Below are 25,747 nucleotides of genomic sequence, written 5' to 3'. Positions count from 1 at the left end.
AGCAGGGAAGTGAAAATTAAATAACAGGAAGGTGGCGCCCCTGACTCCTGTGTTTGTGTTCTAGGTGTGGCCCTCAGGCATGCACGGAGATGTTCATTGCATCTCTAGGATTGCAAAACACTGCTGTCACACCAGAGGGGCGAGTGGGCCAGTTGTAATTTGGATGGTGTAATTTTAATTTCACAGAGAAGTGAAATTGAACCAGAGCTTTTAGATCAACATGGCTAATTCCCAAAAAATGTTGAGGGAGAGAAGGCAAGGGTAGAAGGTGCATCAACCGCAATGCCACTGTTTCAATTTCAGAAACACTGAGAACAGTGTGGATGCACATGGACATGTTCCAGGGAGGATGTGCAAGGGTTCAGGTTAGGGGTTTCTTCCAGGAGAGAGGGAAACACAAGGGGTTTTGTTGCTGTTTTGAATGGTATCTAGTGTTTTAATTTTCAAAAAGCACCTGGAGCAGATGTGGCTTAACACTGAGATTTGTTAAGGCTCTGAGGGTATAGGTGTTTGTACATCTTGTAATGTTTGAAGTATTTCATGATTTTAAAATGGTTCCTAGTGTAGGAGACAAAGGTTTCCCAGGTGGCTCAACGCCTGCCCATGCAGGAGTCGCGGTTTCTACCCCTGGGTTGAGAACATCCCCTGGAGAAGGGAATGGAGACCCACTCCAGTATTCTTGCCTGGGAAATCCCTTGGACAGAGGAGCCCAGCAGGCTACAGTCCATGGGGTTGCGAAAGAGTCAGACGTGACTTAATGACTGAAAACACCAATGAGAAGACATCTCAGACAGTTGTGTTTTTGTGAGGTTTATATGTGGAAAACAGGAAGAAGTGCAGTGAGCAGCCCCCATGCTTCAGAGGAGGAGAAACTGCTTCGTATCCAGTGGTGGCAGGACCACCCCTGCTGGCAGGCTCCTTTTCCTTAACCCCATGTCTGCAGCGGTGGAGGAGTGCAGCCAGAAAGGCTGTCTTGCACTGTCCCTCCTGGAACTCTTGGGTTTCAACTTGACGTTTGTCTTCTTCGCAAGCCTTCTTGTCCTAATTGAGGTGAGGTGTGATGGGGATGAGGCAGTGGGGGTCTTGCCTCTTGCTCATGAGGTTCTCCATTTTTCTCCATCTTCATTTCCAAAATGTCAAGACACTGATTGAGTCTTAAGAGTATAGATTCCTGTAGAAAAAGTGATCTCTCTTTCACTTAGGTTTTCTGAAAGTGGTTTCAGGCTCTGGGGAGATAAAAGGGGAACAATCTAGACTAGAAGGTTGCTTCTCAACCTTGGCAGCACATTAGAAGAAACACCTGGGGAACTGTAAAAACACCTTAGAATAACAAATGCTTTAAACCTTAAAGAACTTTAAAAGTGACCAGCTTAGACAAATGAGGTAAGAATCTCTGGAAATAAAGGGCAGTATTTGGCCACCTGATGCGAAGAGCTGACTCATTTGAAAAGACCCTGATCCTGGGAAAGATTGAGGGCAGGAGGAGAAGGGGATGACAGAGAATGAGACGGTTGGATGGCATCACCGACTCGATGGACATGGGTTTGGGAAGACTCCAGGAGTTGGTGATGGACAGGGAGGCCTGGCATGCTGCGGTTCATGGGGTCGCAAAGAGTCGGACACGACTGAGCGACTGAACTGAACAGATTGATTGTTGAAAAGCCTCCCCTCTCAAGAGATGTTGAATCACCAGGAACTTGGTAGAAATGCATCAGGCCTACTGAGTGTGGTGCTGTCCAGGATGAGGCCAGTGGGTTCTGAGTTTCTCAGTATGCCTGCTCTCCCCCTCAGCCAGTGGCAGCCGGTTCTGGGATCCCCGAGATCAAATGCTATCTGAACGGCGTGAAAGTGCCTGGAATCGTGCGTCTCCGAACCCTGCTCTGCAAAGTCTTTGGAGTGCTGTTCAGTGTGGCTGGAGGTCAGGAGGGTCTTTCTTTCTTCCTTCTTTTTCTTTTTTAAAAATATTTATTTATTTGGCTACGCTGGGTCTTATTTGGGGTGTGCAAGCATCCTCAGTCGTGTCCAACTCTTTGTGACCCTGTGGACTGTAGCCTGACAGGCTCCTCTGTCTCTGGGATTCTCCAAGCAGGGATATTGGAGTGGGTTGCCATTTCTTCCTCTAGGGGATCTTCCCAACACAGGGATCAAACCCGCATCTCCTGCATTTCCTGTGTTAGCAGGCGCCATTTCTTTATTGCACCACCTCAGAAGCCCTGTTACTTGCAGCACACAGGATCTTTTTGGTTGTAGCATGTGGAATCTACTTCCTGACCAGGGATCAAGCCCAGGTCCCCTGCATTGGGAGGTTGGAGTCTTAGCCAGCGGACCACCAGGGGAGTCATCAAAGCGTCTTCCTGACCTTTATCCTTCAAGCCTTCCAGGGGAGAAGGCGACAAGAATCATTATGGGTGTACATTAAGCAGATGTGGCCTTGAAGTTTCTGCCCTCAAACAGATCTCTGTACTTTTTGTTGATGAGTTAGTTTTTAAATGTAAATGCTGTTAATAAGTTACCATTCAGAGCTGTCTGACCAGCGCACCATTGAGTTTCAAAGTAGAGCGCCTGTCTAGTTGGTTTGTGGAGTTGGCTTTTAGCAAAGTCAGCAAGATTTTTGTGCCAGATGGTAAATATTTTAGGCTTTGTGGGCCAAGTGGCAAAAAGGAGCTATTATGTAGGTGCTTAAACTTATATAACCACTTCAAATGTATCCATTCAGGAATGTAAAAAACCATTCTGAGCTTTTGGGCTATATAAAAATAGGCAGCAAGCCTGTCTTGTCCCACAGGCTATGATTTGCTGACCCCCAATTTAGAATTTCAAGGTTACTTTCTCTTATTTGGTGGGGATTTGACTCACTCTTACTGTTAGCAAGTCGCTTGATCACCTCTGTTTTATAGTTGTCAAGAGAAAGGTCTATGTAACAAAGATTGTTCTGTGCTGATAGATTGTCTTGCCTTTTTCCACCTGTTCCCAGGGCTCTTTGTGGGGAAGGAAGGCCCCATGATCCACAGTGGAGCAGTGGTGGGGGCTGGCCTCCCACAGGTAAGGGTTGATGGGCTGTCAGGGGCTAATTGGCCTTCAGAGTGGGCCTCCTGGGCAGGGGCGTGTCTGTGGTTAAAATTGGAAAAAAATCCATCAAGAGCACCCTAATGTGGCCTTGGTCTCCATTATCAGTTTGGGTTGATGAGAAACTATGAGGTCTGTCTCCCAGGAGAGCAGGTAGCTGGTACCTGGAGGTTGTACTGGGGCCCTGTGGGGTCCTGGGAGCAGAAATGGAACAGAGAGAAAGTTTAAACGAAAGTTACCCGGTGCTCCCACAGCCGTTGCCAAGCACCTGCACACAGGGTGGCTTGCAGAGTGTCTCAAGAGAGGCTGGAAGCCTTGGCTATGATGGTTTCAGGCGCAGGCCAACGCTGATACCATTGGATGCAGCAAGGGAATAACAGCTGCTGTTCATCAGGTGCCGTCTGGGCCAGACTCTCTTGTCCCATCTCCTCTCTTCTTGAAAGCCACTTCAGGGACTTCCCTGGTGAGTCCAGTGGTTAGGACTCTGAGCTTCCACTGCCATGGGCCCGGGTCCCATCCCCGCTTGGGGAACTAAGATCCCACAAGCCATGTGGCCCAACCAGAAAAAAGCCCCCTCGGGTTTAGTTGTCCTCCTCCTCATCATTCCTAGATGAGGAGCTGAGGCTCAGGGAGGCCAAGGGGCTCACTCGGGACTCCCAGACTCCCCTTCTCACAGGCTGGTCCACAGAGGAAAGTCTCAGTTCCTTGTGAACTGTCACTTGTAAACAGTTGATGTCTCACATTCTAAGGGGAGGGAATTGGCTGTGGTCATTGTGTTGTCCAGGAGAAGGAGAGCAGTCCCTGTCGTCCAGAGCCCATCTTTTGATCTTTCCTGTTACTGCCTCATCTCATCTCCATGCACCGGCCTCTAGGAAGTAAGCTGAGAGGTAGAAGGAGGCCAGGCCAGGATGGGGTGGTAGTCTGAGACTTTGTCAAGCAGTCACTTGGCTCTTCCCTGGTGACTGCCCCGAGCAGAGCTCACGTTGTCTTCCGTAGCAGCTTTCCGTTTCTCTCCACCCTTCACCCAGCTGTTTCCCCTTTTCCTTTCAGACTTGTTGACTATGTACAAAATGCAGTTTCCAAAGAGCCTAGGAATCCGGGGGTAGGAAAGAAGTTCCTCTTCAAAGTCACCTCTTTTAGCAGCTGCTGTCCTAGACTCTCCTCCTTGTGGCTCCTGCCCAGGAGCGGTCAGGCTGTGGGGACTCATTGCTGTGGCTTCCTGCAGCCTCGGGCCCCTCCCTAACTCTGTTTTCTCCCATTCTAGTTTCAGAGCATCTCCTTACGAAAGATCCAGTTTAATTTCCCCTATTTTCGAAGTGACAGGTATGGAAAGGTTAGAAATTGGGGTGTTTTTGTTTTTTAAAAAAACAAGCTGTTCGTTTATTGCCACTGAGATCTTGTACTTGCTGTAACCGGGCTCACGGTCTCCCCAGCTTGGGTAGGCTGCATGCAGAACCCGACCGTCGGGAAGGAGATGGGCTTTGAATTATTTTTCTGAAGATGAGGAGCACAAGGGGCAAGCAGGTATCACAGCTTCTGTTTTGCCATAACCTGGGGCCTAGAAGCATCTCTGGCAACACAGAACATGGTCCAAATCAAAAATACAACCGGGAAAGTCCATTGGCATATTATCAAGATTGGAGTTTATTTACTTGGTCCGCCACTTCAGGCTTGGAAGGTCTCTGCACCCTGTGCAATTTGCAGGTATTACTGACCTGCATGCCTGGCAAGGCCCTGCAGTCAGGGGCTCACACCCAGGTTGGGGTCCACCTTCTCACCTTCCTGCCGGGCACTGTCACCTGTCCTGCTTGCAGCCACACTTGGCCATTTTCTCTGGTATTGGGCTTTCTGGAAGGAAGGTCTAGGGAGCCGGTGGCTCAGTGGTGACACCGGAAATCTTCAACCTGCCTTCTGAGAGTTCATGCTTGGAGTTGACTAACATCAGGGAACCCCCTGCCTGGCGGAGTTCAGTGGGGGAGAGCATCTGGCTGGTTAGTGAACTGTGTTCAGTGCCGAGTCAGTTTGGCAGAAACCGAAGCCCTTTGTGAGGCCTGACTGTTCTTGGGTCTCGAGATAATAAAATGTCGGTGCATAAGGAAGTGAGAAAACTGCCCTTTGCAGCCTGAGGACTGTTTCTCAGATAAACCATCTCTCTCTCCACCCCTCAGAGACAAGCGGGACTTCGTATCAGCAGGGGCAGCTGCTGGAGTTGCGGCGGCTTTTGGGGCCCCCATTGGGGGCACCCTGTTCAGTCTGGAGGAGGGTTCGTCCTTCTGGAACCAAGGGCTCACATGGAGAGTGGTAAGGAGGGCCTTCCCCGAGCTTAACCACCCACCCCCACCCCAGGTTTCATCTGGACAACTCTTACTCGATACATTTACCAGGAGTTTTTTTTCTCCTCTTTCACTGTTTACCACAGACATACTTTATGTACAGTCATAAATGTCTGAAAATAAAAGGAACAGAAATGGTAGACCATGTCAGTGCTCACCAAAATAAGGCTGCTGTAGGTGGTTCCATGGTAAAGAATCCACCCCCAGTGCAGAAGACTTGGATTCAGTCCCTGGCTCGGGAAGACCCTCTGGAGAAGGAAATGGCAACCCACTCCAGTATTCTTGCCTGTGAAATCCCATAGATAGGGGAGCCTGATGGGCTGCAGCCCATGGGGTTGCAAGAGAGTCACACAACTGAGCAACTCAACAACAAAGAGTAGTTTATTAGTGTTAAAGGAGACTTTGAGACAAGGGGAATTACCAAAGTGAATAAGGGACATATCCCAGTGGTATAAGGCTTGATTTAATGGATAGTTTCAGGTTAACCTGTAGTTTTGATGAGGCCAGACTGACTTCCTTTACTCTAGATGCCTGTATCCTCCTCTGGACTGTATTCTACTTCCCATATTAACTCCTGTGGACTGTTCTCTACTTCCCATGTCAACATCCTTCCCGTCCCCAGTGAGACGTTACCCTCTGATGACGAGCTATCTGACTGGGAACGTGAGACCAGCTGTGGTCCGGACTGAGCGCCCATCTGCTCGCTCGGGGAACACATTCTGCCTCTGGTGTTTACTGTTCCTCTTTTAGCCTAGGGTCTGGTGCACCATAGACTTTAAATAGTCCAGAAAAGGCTGAATGGAAACTCCCACTAGCCCGATTTCCAGCTTTTCACACTTGAGGTGAACTTACAGCCGTGGTCACCAGAGCCCCATGTCCAGACCTGGAGTCGGAGGTCTCTGTGTGGAGCAGTAGGTTTACGGGACGCGTCCGGGAGGAAGTAGGACTTGTGGCTTTCAGCTGTTTTTGTGTTTGTCACCTGTTTCCCAGCTCTTCTGCTCCATGTCTGCCACCTTCACCCTCAACTTCTTTCGTTCTGGAATTCAGTTTGGAAGTTGGGGTTCTTTCCAGCTCCCTGGGCTGCTGAACTTCGGCGAGTTTAAGGTATGTTTTGTCCTTGCCCTCAGAATTTCTTTCTTGGCCCATGACAACTGCTCTTAAGTAAAGTAGCAGCGAGAAGCTGGCAGAGGTAGGTGCGCCTGGGCGCTGTAGCCTCCTGCACGCGTATGCTCAGTGTGGACAGGATTCCAGCACCGCTTCGCCTCTCGTTTCTGTCTTCTCTGCTCCTGCCCCTTCCTGTTCTCACGGGCACTCTGGTTTTTCTCTCTCCCTCCCCTGCCCTTTCTCTCAGTGCTCTGACTCTGATAAAAAATGTCATCTCTGGACAGCTATGGACTTGGGTTTCTTCATCGCGATGGGGGTCATTGGGGGCCTCCTGGGAGCCACGTTCAACTGTCTGAACAAGAGGCTTGCAAAGTACCGTATGCGAAACGTGCACCCGAAACCTAAGCTCGTCAGGTACCCTCGCAGTCGCCTCCCCCACCTGCTGCGGCTCCTGGGCCCCGTGTGGACCGGGCCATCTCTCCTGAGGAATAGACCCCACTTCCCACGCCAGCTTCCAGGTCACGTCTAAGACTGAGAACATAAATGTGTTTATCAGACCAAGAGACTGCGGCTGAGCTTAACTCATATCAGAGCCACTCTGGCTCCCGGCCTGTCTGGACTTGGCCACGGGGACTCATGGCAGAGTCAGTATCGGCCCCACCAAGAGGTGTGCTGTCATGAGACTCTCACCCTGGGACTTAAAGTGGGAGGCCGTTCATTCCTTGGAGAGAGATGATGTGGCCGCAGCAGCCTCACCACTAACCACCTGTACAGATTTGTACATAGAGATTGCTGGAACACAGCAAGCCGCTGATACATTTTGCACATGTGCTGACTGCCCAGGGGCAGCTGTGCATGCTCTGGGGGCAGGGAGGGTTGGGGGTAGGCAGTTTCGAGTTCCCAAGACCAGGTATCTTTTTAATCCATGCTAACAGCTGTGTTTTGCCTCCTAGAGTCTTGGAGAGCCTCTTGGTGTCCCTGGTGACCACCGTGGTGGTGTTTGTGGCCTCCATGGTGTTGGGAGAATGCCGCCAGGTGACTTCTGCGGCTCAAGTTGGGAATGACTCCATCCCGCTCCAGGTAACCCCCTGTGTACCTGCTGCCCTTGTCCTATGTCCACAAAGACGAAGCATCCAGAATGTATGACGTGCCTCTGTTTAGAGCCAGTATATGCATTGGTTCACTGTTCCACACCTGAGTCAGAATGCTAGGTGGTGGATGGGGATGGGGGCTGGGCTTCGTAGCTGTCATTTTACCTAAGAGAGGATGTTCACCAAACTGGCTCTTTTTCACTTTTGTGAACAGTCCTGGTCATCATAGAGGGGACTCCTCTCTCTCCCCTGACCCCTACAGTGAGGTAGGCATTGGAGCTTAGTTTCAGTCAATCAGAGATCAGCAAACTATGGTCCATGGACCACATCTAGCCCTTGGCAACTGCTTGTTGCTGTGTAGCCCCGGAGCTAAAAATGGTTTTTACAGTTCTAAGAGTTGGGAAAAGAAAGCCAGAAGAACATGCACTAGAGACTATATATGGCTTGCAAAGCCTAAAATAGTTACCCTCTGACTCTTCGCAGGAAAAATCTGTCGATCCCTGTTACTGGTTATTCCCCAAGGCCACCTCCTTACCAGGCCAGTACTTTCCAAAGTGTGTTCTAAGGAGCATTTATACACATGATTCAAGAGCAAACAAATGGAAACAGATTCAGATGAGATAACCAGGCCTAAGTAGGTTTCTTGAACACAGGACTTCTCAGGGCCTTTAAAGTTCCAGTAAGTGTTAGGAATGTTCGGCGTGTTCTTTGTGTGCCAGGCGCTCCACTAAGCACTGTACGTACTCACTTAGTTTTCACCATGGCTACTCTGGCTAGTATTGTTCCCACTTGACAGATGAGAAAACTGAGGCAAACTGAGGTCTTGCCCAAGACCAGTCAGCTAGTAATAGGTAGCCTGAGATAGGTGTCATTCCCATGTTATAGAAGAGGAAACGGAAGCTTCACAAAATGGAGTACCTTTCCCAAGGTCACAGAGGGTGACAGGGTGCGAGTTGGGTCTGTCTGATCATGGAGCCTGTTCCCTGCTTGTTGCAGGTACACTGATTTCCAGCAAGTGCAGTGGAGCTCCTCTATGCACTTGACCACAGGACTCTTTCCAGTGCACCTTCAGCACTGGGTTCCTCCAGACCTAAGTTGGGGAAACATTGCGTTGTTGGTTATTAAGCTGTTTCCTCAGCTTGTCCACCCTCGACAGCTCTGCACATACATCCCGGTTGCCCGCTCTTCCCTGCCAGGTTCTGCCCATAGGGGGCGCTCCCTTGTTTCCTGCAGCAGCCTTCATCTGGCTGTGTTGCCCAGCCAGGCGCACCTCGTAAGATTATACTAACCCATGGCTTGCTGTCGTTACAGTGTCCACATAAGGGCATCTCTGCAGTGTCGCTGATGGAATGGGATCCAGGAACAATCTGTCTCCTCAGTTAGCTTTGCAGTAACACCCATTAGTTGTTTGCCCAGGGACAGGTATGAGGTTCACCCCCTATGCTGCTGAACACCAGCAGCCAGAAAACGAACACCCCTCTGATGAGTCTAGCAGTGCCAGGCTCTCATCTGCTCACACAAGATGATGAAGAGGGGAAGAGGGCTGGGATGTGAGGAAATCTCGTCTTTTCCCATCTTGGGTTTTGTTCAGCCAGGTGAGGGATGGGCAACCAGGAGCAAGGTGTCTGCAGTAGGCCTCATACACACAGGTTTCTCCTGCAGCAAACTCGGGGCAGAGGCTTTTTCCACTTGGAACAAAGCTGGGCTTAGGTCCGCAGTGCCCTGGACTCTCCTCTGCAGACACCTGACCACTCTGGGCCTCTTGTCAGGCCTCTACCTCGTCCTCCATGGTCTGTGGTCCCTGGGGACCAGGCTTCCCCCAGCGCCTCTGACAGAAGTAGCACTGAGCCAGACCCACAGTGAATCATGGCTGTGGTTATATTTTTGTTGCAAATGTGCGTGAATAAGGGCCGTCATCCTGATTCTTTCTCAAAATGTGAGGAATACAGTATCACAGTTGGCTGCTTTTGGATCTCGATCTGTTTTTGCTACCTGTTTTATTATGAGTAAAGTTTGCATGCCAGGTTTGTTGCAACCTTGCTGGAGACGTCCCACTTGAAATCTCAAGTGCCCTGGTCAGGGACCTGTGTTTGACTTTTTGATTCTTGCTTCTCAGGTCACATCAGAAGATGTGAATTCAAGTATCAAGACCTTTTTTTGTCCCAATGAGACCTACAATGACATGGCTACCCTCTTCTTCAATCCCCAGGAGTCTGCCATCCTTCAGCTTTTCCACCAGGATAGTGAGTCTCAGGGGTTGGGCTTTGGGACAGGAACAAATGATTATTCACCCGCCCTTTCCCTTTACCCTCAGACACAGCTGGGCTTACCCCTAATTTTGAGCAAGAACAGGGCTTTTCGTTGGTGACATCACCCAGACAAAGATAGGCTTTCTGTGCCTCCAGCACTGGAGGTGAACCAGACAGGATACAGTAGGACCTGGTGGGAGCCGAGTAGTCTGGGAGGCCTTGGTAAGCATCTTAGTGGGACTCAGGTCAGTCTGCTCTTGCTTCACAGGTACGTTTAGCCCCGTCACTTTGGCCTTGTTCTTCATCCTCTATTTCTCACTTGCATGTTGGACTTACGGCATTTCTGTTCCAAGTGGCCTTTTCGTGCCTTCTCTGCTGTGTGGAGCTGCTTTTGGACGTTTAGTTGCCAATGTCCTCAAAAGGTACTCTGTGTGTGTGTGTGTGTGTGTGTGTGTGTGTGTGTGTGTGTGTGTGTGTGTGTGTAGCTGCTTTTGGACGTTTAGTTGCCAATGTCCTCAAAAGGTACTCTGTGTGTGTGTGTGTGTGTGTGTGTGTGTGTGGAGCTGCTTTTGGACGTTTAGTTGCCAATGTCCTCAAAAGGTACTCTGTGTGTGTGTGTGTGTGTGTGTGTGTGTGTGTGTGTGTGAGAAAAGGTACTCTGTGTGTGTGTGTGTGTGTACATGCACTTATGCACATGTGTGGGAATCATAGCTTCCTACCCAACCTCACAGGCTTCCCTGGAGGCTCAGCAGTTAAGAATCCACCTGCAATGCAGGATACCTGGGTTTGATCCCTGGGTCGGGAAGATCCCCTGGAGATGGAAATGGCAACCCACCCCAGTATTCTCGCCTGGGAAATCCCTTGGACAGAGGCGCCTGGCGGGCCATAGTCTGTAGGATCTCAATAGTCCGACATGTCTTAGCGACTAAACTACCCTCACCCCACCACACACTGTATGATTCTGAGCCATGTTCTTGGTCTCTTTCTTCACCAGCTACATTGGATTAGGCCATATCTACTCTGGGACCTTTGCCCTGATTGGTGCTGCGGCTTTCCTGGGTGGGGTCGTCCGCATGACCATCAGTCTCACGGTCATCTTGATTGAGTCTACCAACGAGATCACTTACGGCCTTCCCCTTATGATCACCCTGATGGTGAGCACGCCCCTTCTAGGCCTTGTTCAGATTCAAGGCCCAGTTCCCCCCACAGCAGCCTATTTTCAAGCCTTTCCTTTGTATTTCAGGTGGCCAAATGGACAGGGGACTTTTTCAATAAAGGCATTTATGACATCCACGTGGGCCTGCGAGGCGTGCCGCTGCTAGAATGGGAGACAGAGGTGGAAATGGACAAGTAAGGCCAGGATTTCTCTTTGTGTCTTAGTTCCAGAATTTATGAAGTCTAGGGCCCAGGAACTTTTGTATTAGGGGGTAGTAGTACAGATTCTTGGGTTGGAAGAAGGTAAATAACAATAGCAAGCACGTTTGTCCCCAAGTGTTTTCAGGAGAGTGGAGTCGTCCCGTGGGCTGGAGGCTGGGGTGGGCAGGGTCGCTTCATGGACTGTTTAGCCGCTGTGGCATTCTGGTGAAACAGGAAGTGTTATGATTGAACATTTAAGCGTCCAGTCATTGTGAGTGACAGCAAGTTGCCTCATGTGCCCAGTGAAGAGTTGTCTATCAGTGGTGACTCCTCTGGGCATAGACACCAGCTTATCCATCAGGTCTCTCATGTCTGGAATCACGCAAGGTGCTTAGAGTCTGTCCTGTAGGAGTCAGCCAGCTTCCAGAAAGGACAGCCAGTCAATATTTCCAACATTGCAGGCTATGTGGTCTCTATCACAGTTATCCAGCTCTATCATAGTAGTGCAGAAGCACCCGTGGACAACATGTAAATGAGCAAGCGTGACCAGATTGGACCTGTGGGTGATACTTGCCATCCCTGGTCTAAAGGGACACCCAAAGATTCTCATTTTAATTCCCATGTCATTAGCAGTTCAATGGTGACACATGGCATGTGCCATGGGGTGCTGAGGAGGGATGGCTGAAACCCTGGGCAACCAGATGGGGTTCATGGTGAGGGGGCATTTGTATTGAGATGAGGGTCTTGGCCCACCCACCTGACAAGGCAGGGAAGAGCATATTCCAGGTGCAGGGAACAGTGCCTATGAAGGGGATGGGAGTACCAAGGAACACGTGTGTTCAAGGATCGGCTGGAGGTGGTTCAGAAGAGGGACCCTGGTGGTCCAGGCAGCACGGAGAGGGAGCGCGGCCATGTCACGGCTGCTCCCGGGGCCACGGGCTCCATCGTGAGGCTGGACCACTTCTCTCCCTCCCCCAGACTGCGAGCCAGTGACATCATGGAGCCCAATCTGACCTACGTCTACCCGCACACCCGCATCCAGTCCCTGGTCAGCATCCTACGCACCACTGTCCACCACGCCTTCCCGGTGGTCACAGAGAACCGGGGCAACGAGAGGGAGTTCATGAAGGGCAACCAGCTCATCAGTAACAACATCAAATTCAAGGTAAAGAAAGGGACCCTGGAGGAGGGGTGGACCATGGACAAGTGGTTCCCTGACGCTCACGCTGACCCCATACTTGTCGCACCCTGTACACAGGGTGGCCCTGGTTGGCTCTTGTGAAAGTCAGCACCCTTGTCATTGTATGCGACAGTGAGTAAGGACTGGACAGTGAGTAAGGACTTCATTAGGCCATCAGGATGTGTGTGCATTCTCACTCCAGCAAGCATGCGGATAAGTGGTGGTTTTAATCAGCCCGCCAGGCTCCTCAGTCCATGGGATTTTCCAGGCAAGAATACTGGAGTGGGTAGCCATTCCCTTCTCCAGGGGATCTTCCTGACGGAGGGATCGAACCCGGCTCTCCCGCATTGCAGGCAGATTCTTTACCATCTGAGCCATCAGGGAAGCACAGTTTTAATCAGCAGTGGTTAGCATTCGGTGCAGGTTGTCCCAGAGAGGGTTCTGAATTGCCAACAGTGGGAGCTGACCTACTTAAGAAAGAAGTCCGTAGGAAGCTGTGGGACAGACAGGGAAGCTGAGGAACCAGGCACGGTGCACCCTGGGTGAGCAGGTGGCTGGCGGCTCCTCTGTGGGTACCAGGAGGCAACAGCGTTGAGGGAGGGTCCTGCTGCCTCACTTGGGCTGAGTCCCCACCCTTGGCTTTGGAGGTTGGGGGCACATCAGTTGACAGGCCCGCAGAGCTATGACATGGGAGAACTGCCTTGCTGTCCCCACATCAAAGGAGTCAGGCCGTGGGGCCGGCAGAAAACTTGGGCTCCAAGAGGCTCCTTGAAACACAAGTCTCTGAGCCACCATGCAGGTTTCTTGACGTTTTGGCGTGGGCATGTGCCTTTTGACCCTCAGGGTCATCCACCTCCTCCCCTGAGTGGATGCTGGCCTGCCCTCGAGCCGTCTGTTATCACTGCCCCTTCCCATTCTCAGAAGTCCAGCATCCTCACCCGCGCCGGCGAGCAGCGCCGGCGAAGCCAGTCCATGAAGTCCTACCCATCCAGCGAGCTGCGCAACATGTGCGACGAGCACGTGACCTCCGAGGAGCCGGGCGAGAAGGAGGATCTCCTGCAGCAGATGCTGGAGCGGAGGTGAGGGGGCCCCTCGCCCGGGGCCGTCCCTGGGAGAGCGGGCGGGGCTCGGGGACGTGCACGGGACGCAGTCCTGCTGAGGGTGCCCTAGGCAGCGTCTGGTTTTTGTATAACAGATACACCCCCTACCCCAACCTGTACCCTGACCAGTCCCCGAGCGAAGACTGGACCATGGAGGAGCGCTTCCGCCCGCTGACCTTCCATGGCCTGGTCCTGCGCTCGCAACTCGTCACGCTGCTCGTCCGAGGAGTCTGTTACTCTGAAAGCCAGTCGGTGAGTCTCCTTTCTTGTCTGCACCGGGCCTCTGGAAAGCATGAGGGCGCTCGGAACCCAGTCCCCACACCTGCTGCCGAGCAGTGCGTGCAATCCCTGCTGCCCTGACGCTGAGCAGGGCTCAGAGTCCCTCCAGGGCCTCTGCACCTGTTGTTAAGTGTCCTTCTGCCCAGTAGCCTTTTAATATAACTTCTACACTTTAATTTCTGCCATGTGTGCACTTTGTTACATGTGTTATCCAGAGAAATACCTTTGTTCTTGTTAATTTCCCTGTAGTCTTTTTTTCTCTGTGGTTTATGTGTGTTCAAAGTGGTCCATACAGTGACCTGCAACACACTTCACCCTTTCAGATGGAGCCTGAAAAACTCACACAGAAACCTAGTTCCCAAACTAATTTTCCTTTGGGTCTTGCCCGTGGGCAGCCAGCCTGAGGTCATCAACTCGTGTGTGCAGGACAGGAAGGGCCACAGATGGAGTGGCTCGGGCTTGGGGGTATGGCCTGTGGGAGGCCCAACCTACTGGAATGGCCCAAGGGACGAGAGTTGGAGGAATGAAGCAGGCCAGACTACACAGAGCCTCACCTGCAGACAGAAGCCACCAGTGCTGGCCTGAGGAAGCCCTGGGGGTCAGCGGTGGACAGCAAAGACCATGGGCCGAGGGGAGAGAAGGGGAGGAGGATTGGGGAGGAGTGGTGACAGGTCCAGAAGACTCAGGATGCAGGAATAGTGGCAAAGCTCCCTTGTGACTTTTCTGGGCTGACTTTCCTAGAGCTGCTGTTTCCAGTCACTGCAAACTGGGCAAAATCCCACAGGCGGGCCCCTCAGACGCTTCCAGCAACAGCAGTGTGTCCTTGCTTGGTTTTGACGGCCCTGGGACAGAACGCCGGGTCGGCCAGGCTGTACTGCCTCTGAAGGCTCCAGGAGAGGATTTGTGCCACCCTCATTTGTGGTGGGTGCCCTCGGCCTGCCCTGGCTGGAGGCACATCACTCGCGTCTGCCTCTTTGTTACCCGGCCCTCCCTCTGTGCCCTCTCTTGTTTTAGCAGGACACTAGTCCCTGGGTTTGGGGCCCACCCTCCTCCATGTGACCACCTCCTACCTTGACTACATCCGCAAAGGCCTCTTTTCCAAGAAGGCCGTGTTCACAGGTTCTAGGCATTAAAATGCAGATGAATCTTGTAGGGGACCCAAGTCACCCCAGCTACAGCTACTATTACCACTTTTCTCATTGAAACTCTAGAATAGCTCACATCTGTTCTACAGATGAAAGGGATGTTCAGAGAAGTTAGGAGACCAGCCCAGGGGACACAGCTAGGGAATTGGCCAAGAAATGGCTTTGGAGCAGGAGGTTTCACTCCAGAGCACCTGTCCTGGCCCTGCGCTCCCTGCCTGGCTCTGAGACCTTGAGGGAGAGTCCCCTAAACATGGCTCCTCCTGTGGCCACATCTGGTGCGAGGACAGTGTCTGGGTTGGGATTGCAGAGTGCCAGCCAGCCACGCCTCTCCTACGCTGAGATGGCTGAGGATTACCCGAGGTACCCCGACATCCACGACCTGGACCTGACCCTGCTGAACCCGCGCATGATCGTGGTGAGCAGGGCTTCCCTGGGGGCCGGGGCTGGGTGAGGAGGCTGAGGGCCCATCCCGCACGGCCTGCTCCTTGTCTGCGTGGCCAGCATCACATCCTGGGTGGGCAGGACTGGCTGCGGGTCACCGTGTTGCCTTCTTTGCAGGACGTCACCCCGTACATGAACCCCGCACCCTTCACGGTCTCGCCCAACACCCACGTCTCCCAAGTGTTCACCCTGTTCAGGACGATGGGCCTGCGGCATCTGCCGGTGGTGAACGCAGTGGGCGAGGTGAGTGGGGCCTGTGAGGCGGTGCCTCCTGGAGGGGAGCCTCTAAGCTCGGCGATAGACGAAGCAGCAGCACCCCGCAGGGATGCCCCCAAAACTCAGCCTGCTCTGCGCTCCCCCAGCAGAAGTGAGGGGCAGAGGGCTGGGCGGGAGAGAAGCAGCTTTGGAAACTTCCCCTTTGGCCTCCTGGGTGTTTTCTACATGCGGTCTCCTGTGTGGCTGGCAGGTGGAGCCAGTGTCGCACTGGTCTTGCTTTCTGTGGAACAGCAAAGCTTAGGCCTGGAGCTTCCCTGGGGGTCAGTGGTAAAGGATCCGTCTGCCAATGCAGGCAACTCGAGCTCAATCCCTGAGTCGGATAGATCCCCTGGAGAAGGAAATGGCAACCCACTCCAGTATCCTTGCCTGGAGAATTCCATGGACAGAGGAGCCTGGCAGGCTATAGCCCATGGACTCACAAAAGAGTCGGACACAGCTTAGCAACTAAACAACAAACTTCTCTGTATCCTAAAATCTTTCTCTTCTTGTTGGACTTGGTGGTGCCTTCTTATGGGAAGGAAGGGGATCGGTTCTCTACCTGTTATGGGAATTTGTAACACTAAATGAGAGAATTTCAGACAAACTACTCGAGAGAGTGTTAAAAGATAAACTACCTAATTATTATTACATATTTTTCCATTTTTTCTTCTTAGAACATTTTTTTTCTTACTAGAGCAACATTGGTGTTTATAGAAAAGTGTGAAACTATAGATAAAAAAAAGACATGGCAAGCCCTTATCTGTATAGAGGCAGCCATGTTAACTTTTTAAAGAATCTCTTGTTTTTGCCTCTGCATCTAGGAGTGAGAGACTTTATATGCCAAGTTTCAGTGAAAATGTTACCACTGCCTGTACTGTTTTATATCTTAATTTTTCAATGAATCTATGGGAAATGACTTTCCATGGCAAAAAGTATTCCTTTAGGACATTTTAATGGCTCAAGAGCATTCTGTTGCACAGCTGCCTGGTCACTTACTCATTTCTCTGTGGTGGGATATTTAGTTAAATTTCACTATGTGAAAGTGAAAATGTGAGTATGTTATTTATATGACTCAGTCGTGTTCAACTGTTTGTGACCCCATGGACTGTAGCCTGCCAGGCTCCTCTGTCCATGGGATTTCCCAGGCAAGAATACTGGAGTGGATTGCCATTTCCTTCTCTAGGGGATCTTCCCAACCCAGGGCTCACACCCAGGTCTCCTGCCCCGTGTCTCCAGCATTGCAGGCAGATTTTTTTTTTTTTACAGTCACTTTAATGGTCACCTTTCTGAGGCTTTCAGTCAGTGCCCCCTAGCTGCCTTGCAGGAAATGACGCTTCTCCAGAATGAGGGCTACCCAGCAGAACCCCGATAGCGTGCATGCCCTTACATGTGTTTAGTGGCTGGAGGTGGAATCGTGCTCCTTGGAACACAGCTGTGCTGACAGTTCTGGGACACCCACCCCAGTGAGATGTGAGTCACTGCAGTGACTGTGGGAACCCCCTGGTTTTCTGGACTCTCCTCTGCTGAGCTTCTTTCACTGGTGTGGGGAGGAGGGTGAGTTCCCTACACAAAGCAGTTCTCTGGATACCAGCTGGGTGTCCTCAACTCAGTTCAGTCCTGACACTGTCTACCTGGGGATGGTATCATGTCCCTTGGGTTAAGGGCTCAGCCCCACAAGACGGTTCAACCTACCCACCTCCCCAACCTCAGTTCTCAATCGAAAGTCTAGGTTGTCACCTGTGCTCCTAACTGACTGGCCATAGACGGTTCCCATGACCCCCTGCTCGCAGAATTCAGAGACACTCATATCCTTTCGTTAATTTCTTGCTTCATTCAGTCATTTATTTACTCATTCACTCATTCATTCATGATTTTTTGATTTATTGGCTGTGCTGGGTCTTGTTGCCGCGCAGGCTTTTCTCTGTGGTGAGCGGGGGGCTATTCTCTAGTTGTGGTACGTGGGCTTCTCATTACAGTGGCTTCTGTTGTGCAGAATACAGGCTCTAGGCAGGTGGGGTTCAGTGGCTGCAGCTTCTGGGCTCTAAGGCACATGTTCAGTGGTTGTGGTTCACGGGCTTAGCCGATCCACGGCATATGGGGTCTTCCCAGACCAGGGATTGAACCCATGTCTCCTGCACTGGCAGGCAGATTCTTTACCACCGAGCCACCAGGGAAGCCCCCCCTCATATTCTTTTATAATAGATTGTAGTCCATAACCTGAGAAGGAAATGGCAACCCACTCCAGTGTTCTTGCCTGGAGAATCCCAGGGACGGGGGAGCCTGGTGGGCTGCCATCTCTGGGGTCACACAGAGTCGGACACGACTGAAGTGACTTTGCAGCAGCAGCAGCAGCAGCAGCAGCAGCAGCAGCGGCAGTCCATAACCTGGAATGGGCAGATGGAAGAGATACACAGGGCAGGGGGTGGGGGATGGGAGGCTGAGCCCTACCTCCTCTCTGGCAGGCTGGGCACCCTGCTATCACCTCACAGGTTCACCAGCCTAGACGCGCTCCAAACCCTGTGGTTCAGGTTTAATAGAGGCTTCATGTCACAGGTGTGGTTGATTACATCTATGGCCATTGGTGATGGAGTCAACATTTCCCACCGCCCCCCACCCCCACCCCACTGGGTAGCTAGGGCTGACAGCTCCAATCGTCCAGTCATACACTTGGTTCCCTGGGAAACGAGCCTCCATCCTTAAAGGCTTCCCAGAAGTGACATCATTAGCATAAACTTAGCTGTGGTTGAAAGGGGCTTGTTATGAATAACAAGACACCCTTCTTTTTCACCACTCAGGAAGTGCTGAGAGTTTTAAGAGCTGTGTGCCAGAAACTAGGGTGATGACCAAATATATTTTTCTTACTATGAATCCAATATCACAGTGACTCAGGTAGTTCTGAATGGTGAAGCCGGCTGGGTGTGGTGGCTGTGAAGCTACAGACCATGAGCTCTGTTTAAGAAGACATTCCTGTCCAGATTCCAGCTGGCCCAGCTCAAATCTCTGCAGCTGGATTTGTCCCATTGGCCTCCAGCTTGCGATCCCGAGCTTTCTCTGTATCTCGTTTCCGTCTAGAAATGAGGTACCCTTCAGAACAAGCGTCCTGATCGTACTGTCGGGTCCGCCCTGGTCCTTCCGGGACCTGATTCTGGCCCTGCCACCTGAAACAGACAGGCCGGGCAAGCTCTGTTCACTCCTGTCAGTTCTCTTCCCAGTGGGTTTCACTCTGCAGGTGACTTGGGTCTTTTCTTCCTGGTCCTAGATCGTGGGGGTCATCACGCGACACAACCTAACGCACGAGTTTCTGCAGGCCCGGCTGCGGCAGCACTACCAGACCCTCTGACAGCCGGGCTCGGGCTCAGCCTCACCGCCGCGTGCCGGCTGTCCTTGCCGGAAGCCGCCTTGGGGGGCAGCAGCTCTGGCTTCGCCACCACGGCTGGCCGGACTGTTCCTGGGCACAGAAGATCCCCAGTCACCCACTCGCTTGGAAAGCCTACAGTCATCGAACACTTTGCCGTCAGAGATCCTGGGGGTGGTATGGGACCATCAGAACCTGGACTTGTCTGACTGCTCAGCAAGTATCTTCCCGTTTTCTGCTCCCTGCGTTCCTCCATCCAGTGCCAACCTAGGCCCCAGCCCCACTCCCTGCTAGCACCAGGACCAGTGGTGAATCAGGCCTCGCCCGCTGGAGGGTGACCCTCAGAGCAGGTGTCCCGCCTCCTCTTTGCCACTTCCCTAGGGAACCCAGCTGTTGCCTTAAAGCATCATGGGAGGTGCTTTGGCCAAGGCAAACACGGGTTGGGGGAGATATGCCAGTTGCAGAATTCAGTGAATGAGGAATTGGGCCCTGAGAAAACCACCCACGTTTCAGAGAGCACCCCCACACACAACTCACTGGGACTCAAGTTGACACCATCACTAGTTCATTTTAAGGGAAGTTCTTCTGGGTGTGAGGTGGGGCCCCTGTGGTGTGAACCTCCCTGGAACCACCGGCTCCAGAAGCACAAAGTGTTTGAATCCTGCCCGTGCTCCCTGAACTTTATGATAAAGCTGACGACAGGGTCAGATTTCCACCTGTCCCAGCTTTAAGCATTTCGGCTTTCTCTAATTTCCCGATTACCCATGGTCTCCTTGTACCGCATTTTCACCCCGGTCCTTCTCCTCTCCATCAGATTACTAAACTTCACTCAAGTTCTACCTGCCTTTTCGTGGTGAAGCAGCCACAGCCCAGAGGACCTTGCATCACCCCTAAAAGCAGGGCTCCCTTATATAAAACTGCTTCACTTGATCCTGGGGAACAGTGCCGTTATTCATAAGACGGGAGGGAGTGAATCCTGAACCAGGAATGTGGATGGGTCCGTGATGTGGCTGAGAAAGCCAGAGTGTGACTGCACAGCAGGTGTTCATTCGAGGAAGAGGGTGTCTGCCCTTCATAAGCATCTCGCACTCGCCTGCTGCTGGCCATCCCCACCATCCCGAGGGGCTCAGCAGCGGCAGCCTCAGGAGGGGTCAGCAGTGGGTAGGGGGAGGTGCTTCCTGCCAGCTCACGCCCCAAGGTTTTAGTATCAGACATAGGAAGCCTCCCTCTCTGTTTCTGTGACTCAGTTCCCCCCCGGCTGTTTGGTCATCTCTGGACAGGCACCCAGAATGAGCATCTGGGTGTCAGGCATTTGCACTTACTTTCCTCTTTGTTCTCTCTACTTTGAGAAGCATCTTTTTTTCTTTTTTAAATTGGAAGAGAATTACTTTATAAGGTTGTGTTGGTCTCTGCTGTACAAGAGCTCAAATCAGTCATAATTATATACATATACACACAGCCCCCTCTCCGGAGCCTCCCTCCCTCCCATCGCATTAGACAGCCCCGCAGCAAATGTGCTTGAAGACTCAAGATGGCATCTGTTGGCATTTAGCTAGTTGTTCCTTTTTTTTTTAATCATGGAAGTTGCCAGAGGGTATCCGCGCCAGGCCACGGCAAGGCTATTCTCTCCTCTGAGCCCCCCTGCTTTGTTGCCAAGACTGCTGCTCAGCCTGGGGACGAGGACCCGTCCTGCCTTGCCAGCTCTGGTCCTGTGGTCCACGCACTCTAGGGAACAACCCCTGCACCCAGGGGCCATTTCCACATCGTCCCCAGTGACTAGGGCCCCTCTGTTCTTCCTGTTTTCTCATCTCTTTGATCAGCATGACTTTGACATAAATTTTTTGACTCCCTTGGGTGCACTTGACTTATGAAACAAAGATGAACATTCCAGTAAGTAATTGAGGAACTCACCAGGACCAAAAGAGCAAGCCCTCCTAAGTGTGATGGTGTTCAGCCAGTTGCCACTGTTCTCAGGCAGCATCTGGAACTGGAACTTGCTCCCCTCTTGCTGCCACTCTCCCCTTCCTGAAATTGACAGGACTGAGGTCCTCCCAGCTTCAGGGGGCGGGGTCACACGGCTGGCCGGGAGGCTGCCCTGGGTGAGTCGTGTTGGAATTTGTCCCTCCCGCACTCCATGTTGTGCTTAAGTCACCTGATATTTTGTTCCCATCGGTGCAGCCCAGAGATAGACGGCAGAATGCAGACACCTCCCTCCCCCTGAACAGATGCATCAGACCCAAACCCAGCCCCTCTGGAATGGCACGTCATTTTCTGTCCTGGCGTCTGCCCTTTCCAGACAAGCCCAAAGACTAGCACAGCTCCACTTGTACCACAGTTAACTGTCAGCCTCATTCCTTTGATTTCTGTTAGTTAGAAATCCGCATTTCAACATCTTGCCTGTTCCCATCACAGTCACCTCCCAGGGATGTGGCCCCTCAATAGATTCTCAGGGGCCAAGCTTGGGATTGGCTAGAGGTGGTTTCATGTTCCCCAGCTGAGGTGTCAGAGGAGGGAGCAAGTCCCACCCAACTGTGGGACCTTTGTGCTCTGGGAAATAACTGCTCATGACCACAGAGGATGAGATGTTTAGATAGCATCACCAACTCAATGGACCTGCATCTGAGCAAACTGGGAGATAGTGAAGGACAGGGAAGCCTGGTGTGCTGCAGTCCATGGTGGCGTAAAGAGTCAGACGCAACTCAGCGACTAAACAATAAAAACGGCTACATTTCATTAACGGTTCCTGGCTGGAATGGATGCTTGCTTGACCCAGCTGACCATATGACATTTTTGAGGCAAAGTCACGTACTGATATGGCCCTCGGGGATGAAGAAGCCTGCAGGAAGGCCAGCAGCACCCTGGTGGCCCCACAGTATTGATGTGCAGTGTTACACCACAGCTTGTGGACTTTGGTCATCTTGTCAGAAGCAGCTTTCTTCTTTCTTTTTGCACTGTTTGTTTATACAGTAACGTTAGCTAATTCTATGGTGTATATAAATTGTATTTTTTTTTAATTTGTAAAGTTCTGTTTTTATTTGAACGCTTGGAACTTGGAGGTTCTCATTGTAACCGTGTCAGAATAAAATGTCTCCATCCATCTCCATCATCCTTTTGTCTGCACAGTGCCCTTTTTTTCTTAGTGTGGTGAGGACTTGTTTTCATTTCATTCCTCCCCCTCTCTAACATGTACAGATTGCAAAGCTGGAGAGGGGTGTATAGCCTCAGGTCTCCTGTAGCTCTCCCAGCAGGACTCTTCATCCTCAGGGGGCCACTTGGCACCTTAACATAAGAACCACTTAGTCCTACGGATATCAGCAAAAACCACAGCAGTCGCCCTGCTCTGTCCCCGCTTCAGATCAACACTGTTGGGCTTGTTCACAGATCCTTTCCACCTATAAAATCACCTGTCCTCACAGGCACTCCCTCACAGCAGCTGGTGGAGAATCCACTCACTTCCTGCCAGTGCTTCATTTAGGATACCGCCCCACAGGCAGATTCCCCCAGTGTCCAACCAGAAGAAATCAGACCTTGGTGCCAGCCTCCACCTCTCAGGGCTTTTGGGTCACATTTTGTTTTGCCTGAAATGTGATTTCTTAGTCTCTGGGTGGTCTGCTTTGAGTTGCTGTCCCTCAGTGACAGAAACGCTGGCTGGGCTTTCCTGGTGGCTCAGATGGTAAAGAATCTGCCTGCAGTGCAGGTTCAACCCCTGGGTTGGGACGATCCCCTGGAGGATGGCATGGCAACCCACTCCAGTATTCTTGCCTGGAGAATCCCATGAACAGGGGAGTCTGGCAGGCTACAATCCATGGGGTCGCAGAGTCGGCCAGGACTGAGCGACTAAGCACAGTGGCAGAAGCAGCGTCGGTCTACTCAGGCCCCTTCATGCATCCTCCCTCACTCATCACCCCTTCACCCATCCCTGCTTCAACCTGTCCCTCCTGCAACTCATCACCCCTTCCACCCATCCCCCAGTGTCCTCTTAAGTTCCAGGGGCGTCTCATGTATTTGGCACGTTCAGTCAATCCCATCTGTGAGAACCTGCTGTGTCACTGTGACACCTTGGCAGTGAGCCCAGCTCCCCCCTCCTCCCCTGCCAGCAGCCCCTGCTCCTCAAGTCCCAGGCCTTCTTCCTTTCTCTCCGCCCTCCTGGTCCTTAGTTTTCCACCTGGTCCATCTGCATTCAAAATCCACACAAGGAACATCTCTTTCAGAAGCAGTTACCCTAGAGTTCTTTCCCTACCTCCCTGCCTAACCATCAATTCTCTGCTGGCCTCCCCCTCACTCCACACAGAGCATATCACTACTTTACTTCGTCCTCTCTCAGTTTCTGTACAATCTGATCAACTATATGTAGGGTGCCCGCTGTGCCACGTGCTGCAGGGCCTGCTGAAGGGGCATTTACCTCCAGGAGCTTGCAGATCAGGGACACAGACCCAGTTGCATACCCAGGCATGTTGCGGTGACTGGTGATAGTTATAAAATGCTGCAAGTGAAGAGCTTGATCTGTCCTGGGCATGTGGTATCCTGGAAGGCTTCAGGGAAGAAGTAGCTTTCTTAATGAGCTTAAGAAATGAGTAAAATGCTTGGGAGAGGTGGGGAGCTCTGGATTAAGGGCATCTACGTGGAAGGAACAGCATGAATAAAGGCATGGGGAAGTGAAGGTGTAGGGGTGTTGGAGGAATGTCATAAAATCCGACACGGGGAGTGTGGTGTCAGGGGTAATGGGTGAGGAGGTGGCGCGGAGCCCTGCTCCCTGGTGCAGGTAAACCACCGGGGCAACACCCTTTTCAGAAGTCGATACAAAGAAACTACTTCTTCAGCAGCTCAATTTTGCTGTGAACTTAAAACTGCGCCCCCAAACAAGTTAATTACTTTAAAAAAAAAAAAGAAGAATGAAAAAGGAACTGAGAATTCTCTCCAACAAAAGGTTAAGTGACAAGGAATATCAGGCTGAACTCTCTTCCGGAAATGAAAGAAATCACACCAACCAGAGCCTACTGCTTCTGTCCATGGTGCTGAAGTTTATTCATTTTCAAACTGATGTTGGTAACAGGTGATAAAAACTTAACACATGGGTGGGAGAGGTGGAGAAGCCACAGTTAAATCACTTTGTCTACATTTAGCATAAAATGTGAGAAATGTTGACAGGAAGCTGATGCTTGAATAGAACACTTGTCACAACTCAACTTGATGGCAACCAGATGCGACAAAGTTGAGTGAGAGACCCCAGGGGATTCTCTTGAAGACTGCCTGGGGCCTGGCCTGCCTTTTCCTCCCTGGCCGTTATCTTCGATACTACAAGAGAGCAGAGACATGTTTGGTTTGGTGACCTGACTCCACCGGAAAAGTCAGCTTCATCAGACTCTGCTCCCTTCCCACCAGCCTCCACTCCAGCCTGATGACCCTCTGACTTCTGTAAACTGGTAAACAAATTGCCCGTTAGGAGCTAGTAAAGTCAGTCCTGCCCAATTTCAATCCTTTGGAATCTGATGATTCTGCAAAGGACATGAACTACCAATCAGCAGAGCACAGGTGATTTGGCCCCATGAACAATTTAAGTCCCCATTGCTCGTGGCAGTAAAGTCTTTTTTTCTTAGCATTTTCTCAGCCAACTGTAGCTGAGGTTGGTATCATTGTCCTGAGACTCAGAGCACAACCCCCTCCCCGCCAGTTTGGGGCAGAAAGTTTAAAGGGGTTGCTTCTATGCTGTCCCTTTCCTACTGAAGGCATTCCCGGGTGGTGTTCTTTCGCAAGGTTTGAATGTCAATGAAACCATAATTTCCTTCCTCCCCATCCCACTTCCATCCTCAGGTCCTCTTACCCGGAAGCTGTTGCAGCCCAATCCACTCTGGGCTCCAATCCTGTCCATCCTTCCCCCGAAGCAGCTGGACCTCCGCAGGCTCCGAGGGGCAGTGAGCAGTGCCCTCAGCTTGCTCTTCAGGAGGGCAGATCTATCGGAGGATTCCCAGGGTCCCCGCCCGAGGGCGCCCCCATCTCTCTGGGCTGCGTTGACCTCCCCCATCCAGGGAGGCACCTCTGAAAGAGGGCTGAGAGGGGCCCCAGCTTCTTCATTCTGCTCACTTAATACTTGTGAGGGCACAGCCTCATCTTCTAAAGGCGTCTTGTCCTCCAAACGGTCCAGCAAATTCTTTACAAAAGGAAAATGGAAAGGGAGAGGTCTCGCTGCCTGGCCCAGTGTCACAACCCCCCTCACCCCAGACCATGCCACTTTCCTGGCCCTACCTTGAAATCCATCAGGTCTGCATTGGACACAGAGCCATACACGGGATTTGCTCCTGTTTGCCCTGGGAGCTGAAACACCAGAAAGAGGAGGAAGCTCGTGGTGATGGCGGAGGAGCCCATGCTGGCGTCGGTCAAGGAATGGTCGGTCTGGTGCTTGCTGCCTCCTCTCTGGCTTCTTTGGCCTTTCACTGTTGGCCTTTGTCCGTCTCTGTCTCCCAGCTGCCCTGAGCCTCCTCTTTTTATAGCCCCCTGGCTCTCTGGGAGCTCGTCCGGGAGAGGGACGGAACCCTCCCCATTCTGTCACTTGCAGTGATAAAGCAGCTGAGTGAGGAAGCAGCAGAAGATGCCCTTTTAAAGTTATCAGTCCAGCCTGCTTGTCACAGCCCCTCTGCCTTGAGCAGCCCCGACAACCCCCAGGACCCTCAGCTGCAGGAGCCACATTCTTGTTGATTTGCCTCAAGAGGTTCCCACTTCAAAGGTGTGAGAAGAGCAAAAAAGAGTCCTTGGTTATCTCACAGTGATGCCTCCGGCTTCTTTCTCCTCGGCAACG

The 25,747-nt window shown here is 51.8% G+C and overlaps 2 protein-coding genes across 4 annotated transcripts in view; one reads left to right on the top strand and one right to left on the bottom strand.

The window, feature by feature from the left end:
- Positions 1-22,060, top strand: part of CLCN6 (chloride voltage-gated channel 6) — a 33,297-nt gene extending 11,237 nt beyond the window's left edge. For 2 of the 3 annotated variants that reach the window (XM_069544726.1, XM_069544725.1), the window contains 18 exons: positions 944-1,050; positions 1,792-1,918; positions 2,975-3,042; positions 4,331-4,389; positions 5,235-5,367; positions 6,390-6,503; positions 6,751-6,917; positions 7,457-7,583; positions 9,711-9,837; positions 10,112-10,265; positions 10,838-10,997; positions 11,087-11,193; positions 12,178-12,364; positions 13,301-13,458; positions 13,575-13,731; positions 15,211-15,318; positions 15,462-15,587; positions 18,859-22,060. In XM_069544726.1, coding sequence (XP_069400827.1) covers positions 944-1,050; positions 1,792-1,918; positions 2,975-3,042; positions 4,331-4,389; positions 5,235-5,367; positions 6,390-6,503; positions 6,751-6,917; positions 7,457-7,583; positions 9,711-9,837; positions 10,112-10,265; positions 10,838-10,997; positions 11,087-11,193; positions 12,178-12,364; positions 13,301-13,458; positions 13,575-13,731; positions 15,211-15,318; positions 15,462-15,587; positions 18,859-18,939 — 2,267 coding nt within the window. In that variant the 3' untranslated portion in view covers positions 18,940-22,060. The remainder of the gene's footprint in view (positions 1-943; positions 1,051-1,791; positions 1,919-2,974; positions 3,043-4,330; positions 4,390-5,234; positions 5,368-6,389; positions 6,504-6,750; positions 6,918-7,456; positions 7,584-9,710; positions 9,838-10,111; positions 10,266-10,837; positions 10,998-11,086; positions 11,194-12,177; positions 12,365-13,300; positions 13,459-13,574; positions 13,732-15,210; positions 15,319-15,461; positions 15,588-18,858) is intronic. The other variant, XR_011247491.1, reaches the window with a different exon arrangement.
- Positions 22,061-24,237: 2,177 nt separating this feature from the next.
- Positions 24,238-25,317, bottom strand: NPPA (natriuretic peptide A). Its single transcript, XM_069544374.1, has 3 exons — positions 25,198-25,317; positions 24,776-25,102; positions 24,238-24,249 (listed from the first exon to the last, which is right to left on the bottom strand). Exons 1-3 carry the CDS (start codon positions 25,315-25,317, stop codon positions 24,238-24,240), a joined length of 459 nt encoding a protein of 152 aa, XP_069400475.1.
- Positions 25,318-25,747: the final 430 nt, after the last annotated feature.

This window comes from Ovis canadensis, chromosome 12 (assembly GCF_042477335.2).
Source record: "Ovis canadensis isolate MfBH-ARS-UI-01 breed Bighorn chromosome 12, ARS-UI_OviCan_v2, whole genome shotgun sequence".
In the NCBI taxonomy this organism is placed as follows: Eukaryota; Metazoa; Chordata; class Mammalia; order Artiodactyla; family Bovidae; genus Ovis; species Ovis canadensis.
The sequence above is the reverse complement of the archived record's forward strand: the minus strand, read 5'-3'. Positions and strand labels throughout refer to the sequence as shown.

Excerpts from the sequence above, each read along its gene's own strand:
- NPPA (XM_069544374.1), bottom strand. The coding sequence starts at position 25,317 with ATGGGCTCCTCCGCCATCACCACGAGCTTCCTCCTCTTTCTGGTGTTT. Across the intron at positions 25,103-25,197 it reads CAGACCTGATGGATTTCAAG|AATTTGCTGGACCGTTTGGA; the intron begins GTAGGGCCAGGA and ends CCTTTTGTAAAG.